Genomic DNA, 12,195 nt, shown 5'->3' with positions numbered 1-12,195 from the left:
TGCTCAATATGCAGTAATTGTCCTTGCCATGCAGTGAACACTGACTATCAGCAACAAGGCCAGGGGTAGCAGTGAGAGGGAATAATGTCAATTAGGAAAGCCAAGTTTAGAGAATTTATGATCTTCATTGGGAACCAGAATATGTTGGCCACAAAGATTCTGAGAATTGCGGTTTCTTGTAAAGCCAATGTAACCTATGTCCAGATGGTTGAGCTTTGCCAAGACTACTTAGGACCTGCTGGTGTCTGGCTCAGTAGTGATGATTCTGGACAGGGTCTTTGTGGAAAGAGATTTCATTTGGGGGTTTTAAGGGCCCCAGTTCTGGGATATGGGAACAAAGCTAAGTAGGTACCTGATAAACTGAGTCTGTTAAGTGAGGTAGAAGTTGGAGACCTCTGTTGCAGAAACTGTTACTGTTGTCCAGGGCTGGGCCTGCCCAAGTATTCTGTGCTCCTGGGCCTGGGGCTCCACCATATCTTTGGGATGCCTGCATGGCTGAGGAGCTCAGTGTCTTTCAGGTTGTAGAACAAGGATCTGCCCGGGGCAGGTCAGAACAGGCCCTTCTGGGGGCTCAGGTCAGTTGGGAAAGTTGTTTCCTCTAAATACATTATATATAGTTGGATTTTCAGGGGTTTGGGGCAGGTAAAGTTTTGTTACCCTCCCTTAAATCAAGAAAGATACTCATGGAGAGAGAGAGAGAGAAGGAGAGACACACACACACTTCTGTAGTGTATGTTCATCCTGGGTCACATCAGTGTGAGTCTGGATCTTCCTCCCATCAGTTCTGGCAGATCAGGAACATGGAGAGTATAGTGAGGGACAATTTATAGGAACAGGAACATTATAGCTAGATATGTATAAATTGTTGAGGAGAGAAGACTCATACTGCAAAAGAACTTTAGAGAACTTGTGCAGCCTAGTACCCCAAAATAAGAACATTGATGTCTGTTTTAGAATTTTTGGTCACATGGAAAACTGATTAGGCTTTAATATTCTGGCATATTTATGGGCATGTGTTTTTAAGAAGTTATTAAATCATAAGTTGTAAAGCATCATAGAAATCACCAAGTTATATTCAAATCCTATTTTCAGAAATAGAAATTTTATAAAATATTTTTCGAATGAGTCAGAGTTTTAAGAAGTTTTTCTTTATTGGGAGAATGGGAAGGAGATAGCCACAGGTGTTGTGCAGTGAACATAGAGTATGCTTGCATGTATAGTTTTATTTAATTGGAAAACACCAGTTGTCTGAACTTTGGTTATTCCCAGACTAGGGGGAGGTTAATGGAAGAGGAGAGAGCCTAAGAGGTTACTCCTATAGTCCCCGGCATGCTTAAGCATGATGTGTGCACCAAGAATAGTGGGTACCCTTGTCACTCTTGTTTCTGCACTGAAGGGCCCAGGACGGCCTGTTTTCTCAACATTGTTACCTTACTAAATTGCCTTCTCCATTTTTTTTATTCCGTTGTAAAGATTTTGCCTATCAATTTTACAAATAATAAATATATCGATCTGTGGTTTCAGGGCTTCACATTCAAAGATGTGGCCATTTACTTCTCTCAAAAGGAGTGGGAATGCTTGCACTCTTCCCAGAAGGGTTTGTACTGCGATGTAATGTTGGAGAATTATAAAAACCTGATCTCACTGGGTAAGTTATGTGCCCCCACCCCCAAATTCAGAATTGGTCTTCTGGAATTTTATGTTCTTTGTTATGAATTTCTCATGAGTGCTTCTCAAATGCCTGGCTGAATTAATGATTCTTGTTGCTTCCCAAAGAAGGGATTATCCCTTATGAAGTTAGAATTGGCTGCTCCAGGAGTGCCTGGTGGCTTAGTTGTTGAATGTCTGCCTTCAGCTCAGGTCATGATCCCTGGGTCCTGGGATTGAGCCCTGCATCAGGCTCCCTGTTCAGCAAGAAGCCTTCTTCCTCTCCCACTCTCCCTGCTTGTGTTCTCTCTCTCTCTCTCTCTCTCTCTCTGTCAAATAAATAATCTTTTTTTTTTTTATATTTATTTATTTTGACAGAGAGAGAGGTCACAAGTAGGCAGAGAGGCAGGCAGAGAGAGAGGGAGAAACAGGCTCCCCACTGAGCAGAGAGCCCGATGCGGGGCTCGATCCCAGGACCCTGAGACCATGACCTGAGCCGAAGGCAGAGGCTTAAACCACTGAGCCACCCAGGTGCCCCATAAATAAATAATCTTTAAAAAATAATAATAATTGACTGCTCCATTGGACAACTTTTCTTTTTTGTTTTGCTCCTCTGACCTTCACCCCTTCTTTTGATCTTTAACCTGCTTACTCTTTCTTGATAATCATGCATTGATTTTAGGGATGTCTGGGTGGCTCAGTGGGTTAAAGCCTCTGCCTTCGGCTCTGGTCATGATCCCAGGGTCCTGGGATCAAGCCCCACATCAGGCTCTCTGCTCCACTGGGATCCTGTTTCCTCCTCTCTCTGCCTGCCTCTCTTGACAACTTGTGATCTCTGTCTGCCAAATAAATAAATAAAATTGTCAGTAAATAAATAATTTTAAAAAGATAATCATGGATTGATTTAAATTCTGGTGCACATACAATAACATTGTCTTTTTTCTTTTTTTTTTTGAGCAGGACTTTCTGATTCTAAGCCAGATGTGATCTCCTTATTGGAGCAGGGGAAGGAGCCCTGGATGGTTAAGAATCAGGATAAAAAAGAATGGTGCCCAGGTGAGTGATGGTGACTCCTATTAGGACGACTGTGGCAGGTGGTCACCCAGGGGGCCAGTGAGAAAACAACATGGCTGAGCTGTTAGTAGGAAAGCTTGCTGAAAAGGTCTGAGATCTGGAGAAAAAAGGAAGGATATCTTAGCGTGAGGGCTCAAATTTTCTCTCTACTTACCACTCTTGCTATGCTTCCTCATATTTGCTTCTGCTTTCAGGAAGGAAGCACTTTCCTCCTTCCCATGAGACAACCATTTTCCCAGCACTTTGTGTCCAATTTTGTCCTCTTTAAAGCAGCTAGCTCTATTAAGAGAGAAATCACATACCCTAAAATTCACTTAAAGTGTCCTGTTTAGTGGTTTTTAATACAGTAACAGAGTTTTGCAACTGTGACAACAATCTAATTTTAGAACCTTTTCATCACCCCAAAATGAAACCCCATACCTATAAGTAGTCAGTCCCCACACCTAGCCCTAGCCCTTTATTTCTGTAAGGTTGGTAGTGTTATCCCTCCTTCATTCCTGATATCAGTATTTGTCTTCTTTTTTTTTCTCTTGGTCAGTATGGCTAAAGGTTTGACAGTTTTGTTGGTTTTCCTGTTCTCCTTTTTCTATTTTGTTTATCTGCTCTAATCTTCATTATTTTCTTCCTTCCGGTATCTTTGGGTTTACTTTGTCCTTTATCTAGTTCCATAATCTGATTTGAGATCTTTATTGGGCTTGGGGGGGGGGGGGTTTAATATAGGCATTTTAAGCTATAAATTTCCCTTTAGAATCTGTTTTAACTGTACCCCATAAGTTTTGGTGTGTTAAGTTTTCCTTTCATCCACCTGAAGCATTTTCTAATTTCTCTTCTGATTTCCCCCTTGACCCATTAGTTATTTAAGAACATGTTGTTTTCTGTTTCCTTGTTGATCTTCTGGCTAGTTGATCTATCTGTTATTGAAAGTAGAGCATTAAAGTCTTCAGTTTATTGAATTGTCTATTTTTCTTCCATTCTGTTTTTGCTTCATGTACTTTAGGGCTCTCTTATTAGGTACATACATGCTTATAACTTTTACCATTTCTTTTTAGCTTTTTATTTGGAACTAATTTAAGATTCAAAGGAGTTACAAAAATAATACAGAGTTCCCTTGTACCCTTCACTCAGCTTTTCTAATGATAACATCTTACCTATTCCTAGTACACTGTCAAAACCAGGAAATTGATGTTGACAGAATAGTAGTAGTGAAACTATAAGTAAACCTTATTCAGATGTCACTGATTTTCACATACACTCATTTATTTTTATGTATTTATTTTTTTGGTGTATATTACTATGAAATTTTATGATGTGTAGATTTATATAACTGTTACCACAATTGGGATAAAGAACCTTCGGCATTTTAAATATTTTTTATAAAATATTTTTGAAACACGGGGTGCCTGGGTGACTCAGTGGGTTAAGCCTCTGCCTTCAGCTCAGGTCATGATCCCAGGGTCCTGGGATCCAGCCCCGCATCAGGCTCTCTGCTCTGCGGGGAGCCTTGCTTTCCCTCCTCTCTCTGTCTGCCTCTCTGCCTACTTGTGATCTCTGTTTGTCAAATAAATAAATAAAATCTTTAAAAATATATATATATTTTTGAAACAGTGGTATAAGACTTAGGTGAATAAAGCCAGATACATAACTTTTAGAGTCAGCACTGTTTTGGTTGTATAAAAAGGGTGCTACAAAATATTTGTAATGAAATAAAAGGTAACAATGAATAACCTAGGAAGTAGCTAGGATCGGGAAGTATGCTGATTTAAGGACTGATTTAAATCCCTAATCACTGATAACCTACAGGTTTTCTTTTTTAGAAAACTGGTCTGTACAATGGTCGGAGAAATGAGGGTCTTTGGGGGAGATGGTTATAGGTAAGGGTCTGCTGTGAGAGAATATTAGGCGCTGAATATTACCAATATTAGTAATAATATTACTAATAGAATATTACCAGACTGTAAGTCTTTTCAGATCTTGGCAAAGGATACAAAGCTGGAAGGAGCAGTAGTAGGATCTAGGTGGTATTGTGGGAATGCTGTAGAAGGTAGAGGAACCTATTCACTGAAGGCCCTGAGGAGAGACGTAGTGGGTTGGTGTCCTGGTAGACCTGAATGGAGGTCCACATCATGCAGAGCCTTCTCACCATGTCTAGGACTTTGGATTTTTTTCCTTAAGGACACTTGGCAGCCATTGAAGGTTTTTAAACAAGATGAGAACATGATTGGATTGGATTTCTAAGACCTCTCTCTGGCTGTCCTGTACAGATTGAATCAGAGGATTCATGAGTGAAAATGGTGTAACTTGCTAGGAAGAAGCCTGTTTGGGAAGTCGAGGTGAATTCGCCTTGTACGAGAATGAGACCATGGAGTAGGGAAAGCAGAGAGACTCAAGGTCGATTTAGGGGAATGATTCGGTAGCTCTGAAAAGTGCGCAGGAGGGGAGCAACGGGAGCATCCTTGATGAATGTTACTTTCTGATTTGAGCATTCCTTTAAGGTCCAAATTTATGATTTGAATCCTTGCTTTTTATAGCTTTCCTTTTCTACCAGATTGTTTTTCCAAAATATTTGAAATACCAGCATCTTCTGACATCTCTCTGGAACTTCTCATACAGCATAAAATACCAACATCATTTTACCAACCAATTTAGCAGTAGACCTTGCTTCTCCCTCTCCTGCTCCCCCTGCTTGTGCTCGCTCTCTCTCGCTCTCTCGTGTGCCAAATAAATAAAACCTTTTTAGTTATTTATTTAATTTTTTTTTTAGATTTTATTTGTTTATTTGACAGAATCACAGTGAGAGAGGGAATACAAGCAGGGGAAGTGGGAGAGGGAGAAGCAGGCTTCCTGCTGAGCAGGGAGCCCGATGTGGGGCTCGATCTCAGGACGCTAGGATCATGATGCTTAACGACTGAGCCACCCAGGTGCCCGAAATAAATAAAATCTTTAAAAAATAATGTTGGAGAAATAGATAAAATGATATGTGATAAGTGCACTGCTAAAAAATATAGTAAGTAGAATAATAAGGGGCCTGTTTTGTAAAGAGTGGCCTCATGTTTGAGTAGAGGTTAGAATGAAGTACTTAAGCCATATCGATATCTTAGGGAAGAGGCAGAGATTCTGAAGGAGAAATGTGCTTCACAAGTGTGAAGTATATCCAGCTGGTTAAGGAGCTGGAGCAGAGTCAGTTGAAGGGAGGAGATTGGCAGTAAGGTCAGAAAGAGAGTAGTGTGAGACAAGTTCAGGGAGGGTTTTATAGACCACATAGGGACTTTGACTTTTACTCTGCACAAGAGGGAAATCCAGTGGAGACTTTGAGGCAGACGAAAGGCTTAATCTAACTTAACAAGAACACTCTTGCCACTGTGTTAGGTATGGGGTATTAGGAGGGCAACAGGGAAAGTAGAGAGACCTGTTAAGAAAGTGTGTTAACCTTGGTGAGAGATGGCTTTGGACAAGGTGGTAGAGATACTGATAGAGAGAAGTAGTCAAGATCTGGATATATTTTGAAGCTAGAGATGAAAAGACTTGCTGTTAGATGTAATTAATGTTTTCTTCCTCTAGATTCTCATTTCGTTGGTCTTAGGTGGTTCCTGGACATTGTATTTATAATGTTCCTCAGCTGATTCTGGAACTACTTCCTTCACAAGTTCCCCTCATATTCTCTATTCTCTTCTCCCCTGACCCTTGATCCTGGGCTCCCTCCACCCCCACTGCCAAACTTCAGTGCTGTGTTGAGTTATTTAAATTATTCACTATTTTTACTTTGTCATTTCTACCTTAGAACTTCTCTTCTCCTGCCACATGAAAATACCTCCTATTTTCTTTCTTGTTACCTTACAGATTGGGAGTCCAGAAGAGAAACCAAGAATTTATTTCCAAAGGAGCACAGTTATGAAATTAAATCATTGCACCTGGAGATAAAAAGACTCACGAGCTCCGACCTTGAGTGCACTAGGTTTAGAAATAACAGAGAAATCAAATGCCACTTGGAGAAACAGCAGGAGGAACAGGTCAGACAACCTGTTATAACCTCTGAGGAAAGGTCCACTTCCACTCAGAAAACAGTTCAGAGAGTGCCTCAGACAGTTCATACCGGAGTGAAAACCTACGAATGCAAGGGATGTAAGGAAACTTCCAGGTGCCAGTCACACCATATTCAACATGAAAGAAATCATAATAAGGAAAAAGACTCTAAATGTGGAGAATGTGGGAAAGTCTTTAATAGTAAGTCAGACTTGATTAAGCATCAGAGAATTCATGAAAGCAAAAAAAGTAAAGAAAATAAGAAATGTGTTGTTATCCATGGCTCTGAAACAACTAAACCTCAGAGTATTAATACTAGTGAGAAACCTTATAAATGTAAGGAATGTGGGAAAGCCTTTCATTCTAACTCACAACTTAGCAAACATCAAAAGATCCACATAGGTGAGAAACCCTATAAATGTAAGGAGTGTGGGAAGGCCTTTCCGTCTACCTCACAACTTAGTTTACATCAGAGAATTCATACTGATGAGAAATACTATGAATGTAAGGAATGTGGGAAAGCCTTTACCCGTCCCTCACATCTTCTTCGACATCAGAGAATCCATACTGGTGAGAAACCCCATAAATGTAAGGAATGTGGGAAAGCTTTCCGTTACGACACGCAACTTAGTCTTCATCAGATAATTCATACTGGTGAGAGACGCTATGAATGTAAGGAGTGTGGAAAGGTATATAGTTGTGCCTCACAACTGAGTCTACATCAAAGAATTCATACTGGTGAGAAACCTCATAAATGTAAGGAATGTGGGAAAGCTTTTATCTCTGATTCCCATCTTCTTCGACATCAGAGTGTTCATACTGGTGAGAAACCATATAAATGTAAAGAATGTGGGAAGGCCTTTCGTCGTGGTTCGGAACTTACTCGACATCAGAGAGCTCACACTGGTGAGAAACCCTATAAATGTAAGGAATGTAAAATGGCCTTTACTTGTAGCACAGAACTTATTCGACATCAAAAAGTTCACACTGGTGAGAGACCCCATAAATGTAAGGAATGTGGGAAGGCCTTTATTCGAAAGTCAGAACTTACTCATCACGAGAGAAGTCATAGTGGTGAAAAGCCCTATAAGTGTAAGGAATGTGAAAAAGCCTTTGGTCGTGGCTCAGAACTTAATCGGCACCTGAAAATTCATACTGGTGAGAAACCTTACAAATGCAAGCAATGTGGGAAGGCCTTTATTCGTGGTTCACACCTTAGTAAACATCAAAGAATTCACACAGGCAAGAGGAGTGAATGAAGTTATGTGAGAAGGCTCAAAATTTTATGGACATCTGCAAAGTCAAACTAGTAGAACAAAACCCCCTGTGATTTTAAGGAATGTGGGATAGCCTTTGAAGATAACTTAATATCGGAGCTTACACTGTGGATACAGGGCCTTTATTTGAGCACCAGAATTTATTTGACACGTGTTAATGTCGAGATACTTTATAAATGTTAGGGATGGGAGGGTTCTATTTATGTTTCAAAATTTATTAGCTATCAAGGTTCAATTGATATAAAAGTGAAAAAACTCCTTGAATGTAAGGAAAGTGGGAAAGTGGGAAGGCTTTGGAAGGCAGTTAGTGTGTCAGAGACTGTCATACAAACAATTCGCAACATCAGGGTCATTAGGCCTGGGGGAAATTAGAGGATTTATATTATAAATGTCATAAATATAGGAGACCAGTTTGCTTTAGCTAACAAATTACTCCTCTCAATTCATACTTGAGGAAGACTACAGTAATGTTAAAAATGCAGCTGATTCTTCCATCCCGCTCAGATCTTAAATATTTGCAAGCTCGTCCTCTAAAATTAACTTAAACTGAGGTAGAGTGGTGAAGGATTTAAACAATGCTCAGTCTTTTACTTGCCTTTCAGGGCAAATTACTTAACTGGATCTAAACTTTCTCAGTTATAAATTAGTAATGTTAGCACCATCTTGTAAGCATTGTAAGATTAAATGATTACATTATATCCCACAGAATACTGTATGGCTGATATCCAAAGTGAGTTAAATAGCTGCTTCTATTTTCATATTTGTGGATGAAGGCTTTTATTTTCATATTTGTGGATGAGAGGGCGGCTTTATGTGTACCATGACTATGGGAACATCTTACATCATCTTTTGAATGTCAGGTAATTCCTTCTGGAGAATAATTGAAAACAACTTTTTTTTCACCTTGCCCTCTTGCCTCACTAGGGGAAAGGAAATCAAGGCGAGTTACAATTTGGAGTGAATGACAACTCCATGTTGAGAGTTGTAGGGTGCAACACTATCCTTAGGAAAATTAACTTCTTTTAATATGTGTAGAAAATATGGACAGTTAATGGCCACGATTCATTGTCAGTGCACTGTACTTGGTACACCGGCTGTTCTGATAGGTTCCCTGGAAACACTTGTTGAAATCTGAGGAATGAGAGAGTAAATGAATAAGCATTCAGCTTTAGTGTGTAGAAAAGCTCTAACCAATTAAGAGCAAAGCCCCAAACAAAGCAACAACAACAACAAACCTTGAAAACTTCCTGAGATGGGAGGAAAAAACCCTCAAGCATCATGAATGAGAGGAAATGTAACTACAAAAAAAGAGTTTTAAAGAAAAAAGGCAATATTGTTGTGGCAGACACTGTTGGTTGCCTATCCATTGGTGTTAGCCATTCTCCCTTTGCCAGGACTGCCTGCTGCTCATCTAAAGTCTAGGTCTTGCTCTCCTAGTTTGCATTGCATCTGGACATACATGTAACAGTCCTAGCCATACAAGATCTGAGCAAAATTCTGCAAGTAGGCTTCAGGTCAAATTTTCTTGCCCAACAAGATAGGAGGAAATAGTCCTCTTATATCCAGGATGTATGTCTATATGTCTGTGTGATACCAGAATTGTGGCCATTTTGCTACCAGAGGGGTGAAAGGCTGAGATTGATATGCAGGATAGATTGGAATTACCTGCGTCCTTGACGTTGAACTGATGAAATGATGCAGAGCTGCCCTGCCCCTGAATTTTGAGTAAAATAACAAACTTCATGCATATCTGTTTTTAAGTTTATGCTCAATTTTTTTTCCCATTTTATTTATTTTTTTCAGCATAACAGTATTCATTGTTTTTGCACAACACCTATGCTCAATTTTTTATGATAGACCTGAGTCCTGGGGAAAAGAAGTATGTATGTGTGTGTGTGTATGTGTGTATACCTTTAGTAAGATGAGGAAATGTTTATATTCAGCTTTTTATACTATATCTGAAAATGTGGAAAAGCATTATTAAATATTTTTTAAACAGGTACACATATATTCTACTTTAGTAAGACATGGGAAATGTTTTTTGTTTTCTCTTTACATTCAGCATTGTATTGTGTGTGTTCATATTCAGCTCTTTAAAGCATGGCTGAAATCTTGAAAGAGTGTTTTCCTGAATAAAAGAACCAATTAAAAAAAAAACTGATTAAAGAGGTATACGTGATTCCTCTAGTATCAGCATATCCAACAGATAAAATCTTCTAAGTTTCCAAGATACAAAGAGTCACAGTTATGAGGCTAGCATAACCCTTTAAAGAAACTTGGAAAAGGACAACATCTAGATCAAATCAGCTATAAAAATAATTTGTTGTACTTCCGGTATATGAATATTCCAAATAAAATAGCAAATCAGGGGCACCTGGGTGGCTCTGTGGGTTAAGCCTCTGCTTTCAGCTCAGGTCATGATCTCAGGGTCCTGGGATGGAGCCCTGAGTCAGGCTCTCTGCTCAGCAGGGAGCCTGCTTCCCTCTCTCTCTCTGCCTGCCTCTGCCTACTTGTGATCTCTGTCTGTCAAATAAATAAAATCTTCCAAAAAAAAATAGCAAATCAAATCTAGCAGCCTGATGAAAAAAGTAGGGTTTTTGTTTCTTTGTTTTTATTTTGTTTGGAATAAAATGATTCATGACCTGTCCAATTGTTTTTTAATGTAATGCATAAAGGTAGTGTTTACACATTGAAAACTAGACCTTAAAATGATGATTTCCCACAGAAAGTAGCAAATGAGAAACTTACAGCATATGTGTATTCAACTGCTGTGAAGTCACTGCAGTTATCCACTTAATCCTACCTCATGGGCTGCGGACTTATTTGGGATAATCACCATCCAGTGTATTCCATGTTAGCCTCACACTTCAGAAAATGATACATACTTCAAATAAGTTTAATGTAAACATGTATTATGTGGTAAATTAAATCAGTCAGAATGTCAGCCCATTGGAAGATAATTATAATAAAAATTCAAGCATATTTTATTTTTATTTTTTTAAGTAGGCTTTATGCCCAATGTGGGGCTTGAACTCAAGATGCTGAGATTCAGTCGCATGCTCTACTGATGGAGCCAGGCAGGTGCCCCTAAGCATTTTTTTAAAGGTGGGAAATGATTGCTAAATTTTATCTGCACTGGCATAATTGTTTCATGTCTCTTCTTAAAAGTTTTGGTGGGGCACCTGGGTGGCTCAGTGGGTTAAAGCCTTTGCCTTCGGCTCAGGTCATGATCCCAGGGTCCTGGGATCGAGCCCCACATCGGGCTCTCTGCTCCACAGGGAGCCTGCTTCCTCCTCTCTCTCTGCCTGCCTCTCTGCCTAGTTGTGATTTCTCTCTGTCAAATAAATAAAATATAAAAAAAAAAAAAAGTTTTGTATACTGGGGCACCTGGGTGGCTCAGTGGGCTAAGCCGCTGCCTTCGGCTCAGGTCATGATCTCAGGGTCCTGGGATCGAGTCCCGCATCGGGCTCTCTGCTCAGCGGGGAGCCTGCTTCCCTCTCTCTCTCTCTCTCTCTCTGCCTGCCTCTCTGCCTGCTTGTGGTCTCTCTCTGTCAAATAAATAAATAAAAAATCTTTAAAAAAAAAAAAAGTTTTGTATACTGTTCTAAGAGCACAAGTACGTCCATAGAAGATACTGAAGGATTATAAAGGTAGGCAAAATTAGGCATGATCATGGTACTAGTTTTTGTTACAATTTCTAACATTTTTTTTTAGTCATAACAATATTAGATGATTTTCTTTCAGTTTTTGCCCATGTATACATATTTCTGTTTTCAAGACTTAAAAGTTGTATTCTAATTTTATAGAACATGTTTTACCCCCCCCCCCCCCAAAAAACAGGGATATATTGTAAAGATTTTTAAAAACTTATGGTGCTTGACTGGCTCAGTCTGAAGGTCATGCATCTTTTCTTTCTTTCTTTCTTTCTTTTTTTTTTTCTATTTGAGAGCAAACAAGAGCCATGAGCAGGGGGGAGGTTCAGAGGGAGGAGAGGCAGCAGACTCCCTGCTGAGGACCCCCAGGATCATGAACTGAGCCTAAGGCAGATGCTTAACCAACTGAGCCACTCAGGTGGCCCCAAGAGCATGCAATTCTTGATCTTGGCGTTGTGAGTTCAAGCCCCACACTGGGTGTAGAGATCATAAATGAAATTCAAAAACAAAAACTATACTTACTC

The 12,195-nt window shown here is 39.7% G+C and overlaps 1 protein-coding gene across 1 annotated transcript in view; it reads left to right on the top strand.

Annotated features, from left to right (window-relative positions):
* ZNF568 (zinc finger protein 568) overlaps nt 1–10,178 on the top strand; it is a 65,653-nt gene extending 55,475 nt beyond the window's left edge. Inside the window, exon 8 of the mRNA XM_045988693.1 lies at nt 6,823–10,178. Coding sequence (XP_045844649.1) covers nt 6,823–8,000 — 1,178 coding nt within the window. The 3' untranslated portion in view covers nt 8,001–10,178. The remainder of the gene's footprint in view (nt 1–6,822) is intronic.
* The last annotated feature ends 2,017 nt before the right edge of the window (nt 10,179–12,195 follow it).

This window comes from Meles meles, chromosome 19 (assembly GCF_922984935.1).
Source record: "Meles meles chromosome 19, mMelMel3.1 paternal haplotype, whole genome shotgun sequence".
Lineage (NCBI taxonomy): Eukaryota > Metazoa > Chordata > Mammalia > Carnivora > Mustelidae > Meles > Meles meles.
Note: the sequence above shows the minus strand (reverse complement) of the source record. Positions and strands in the feature narration are given on the sequence as shown.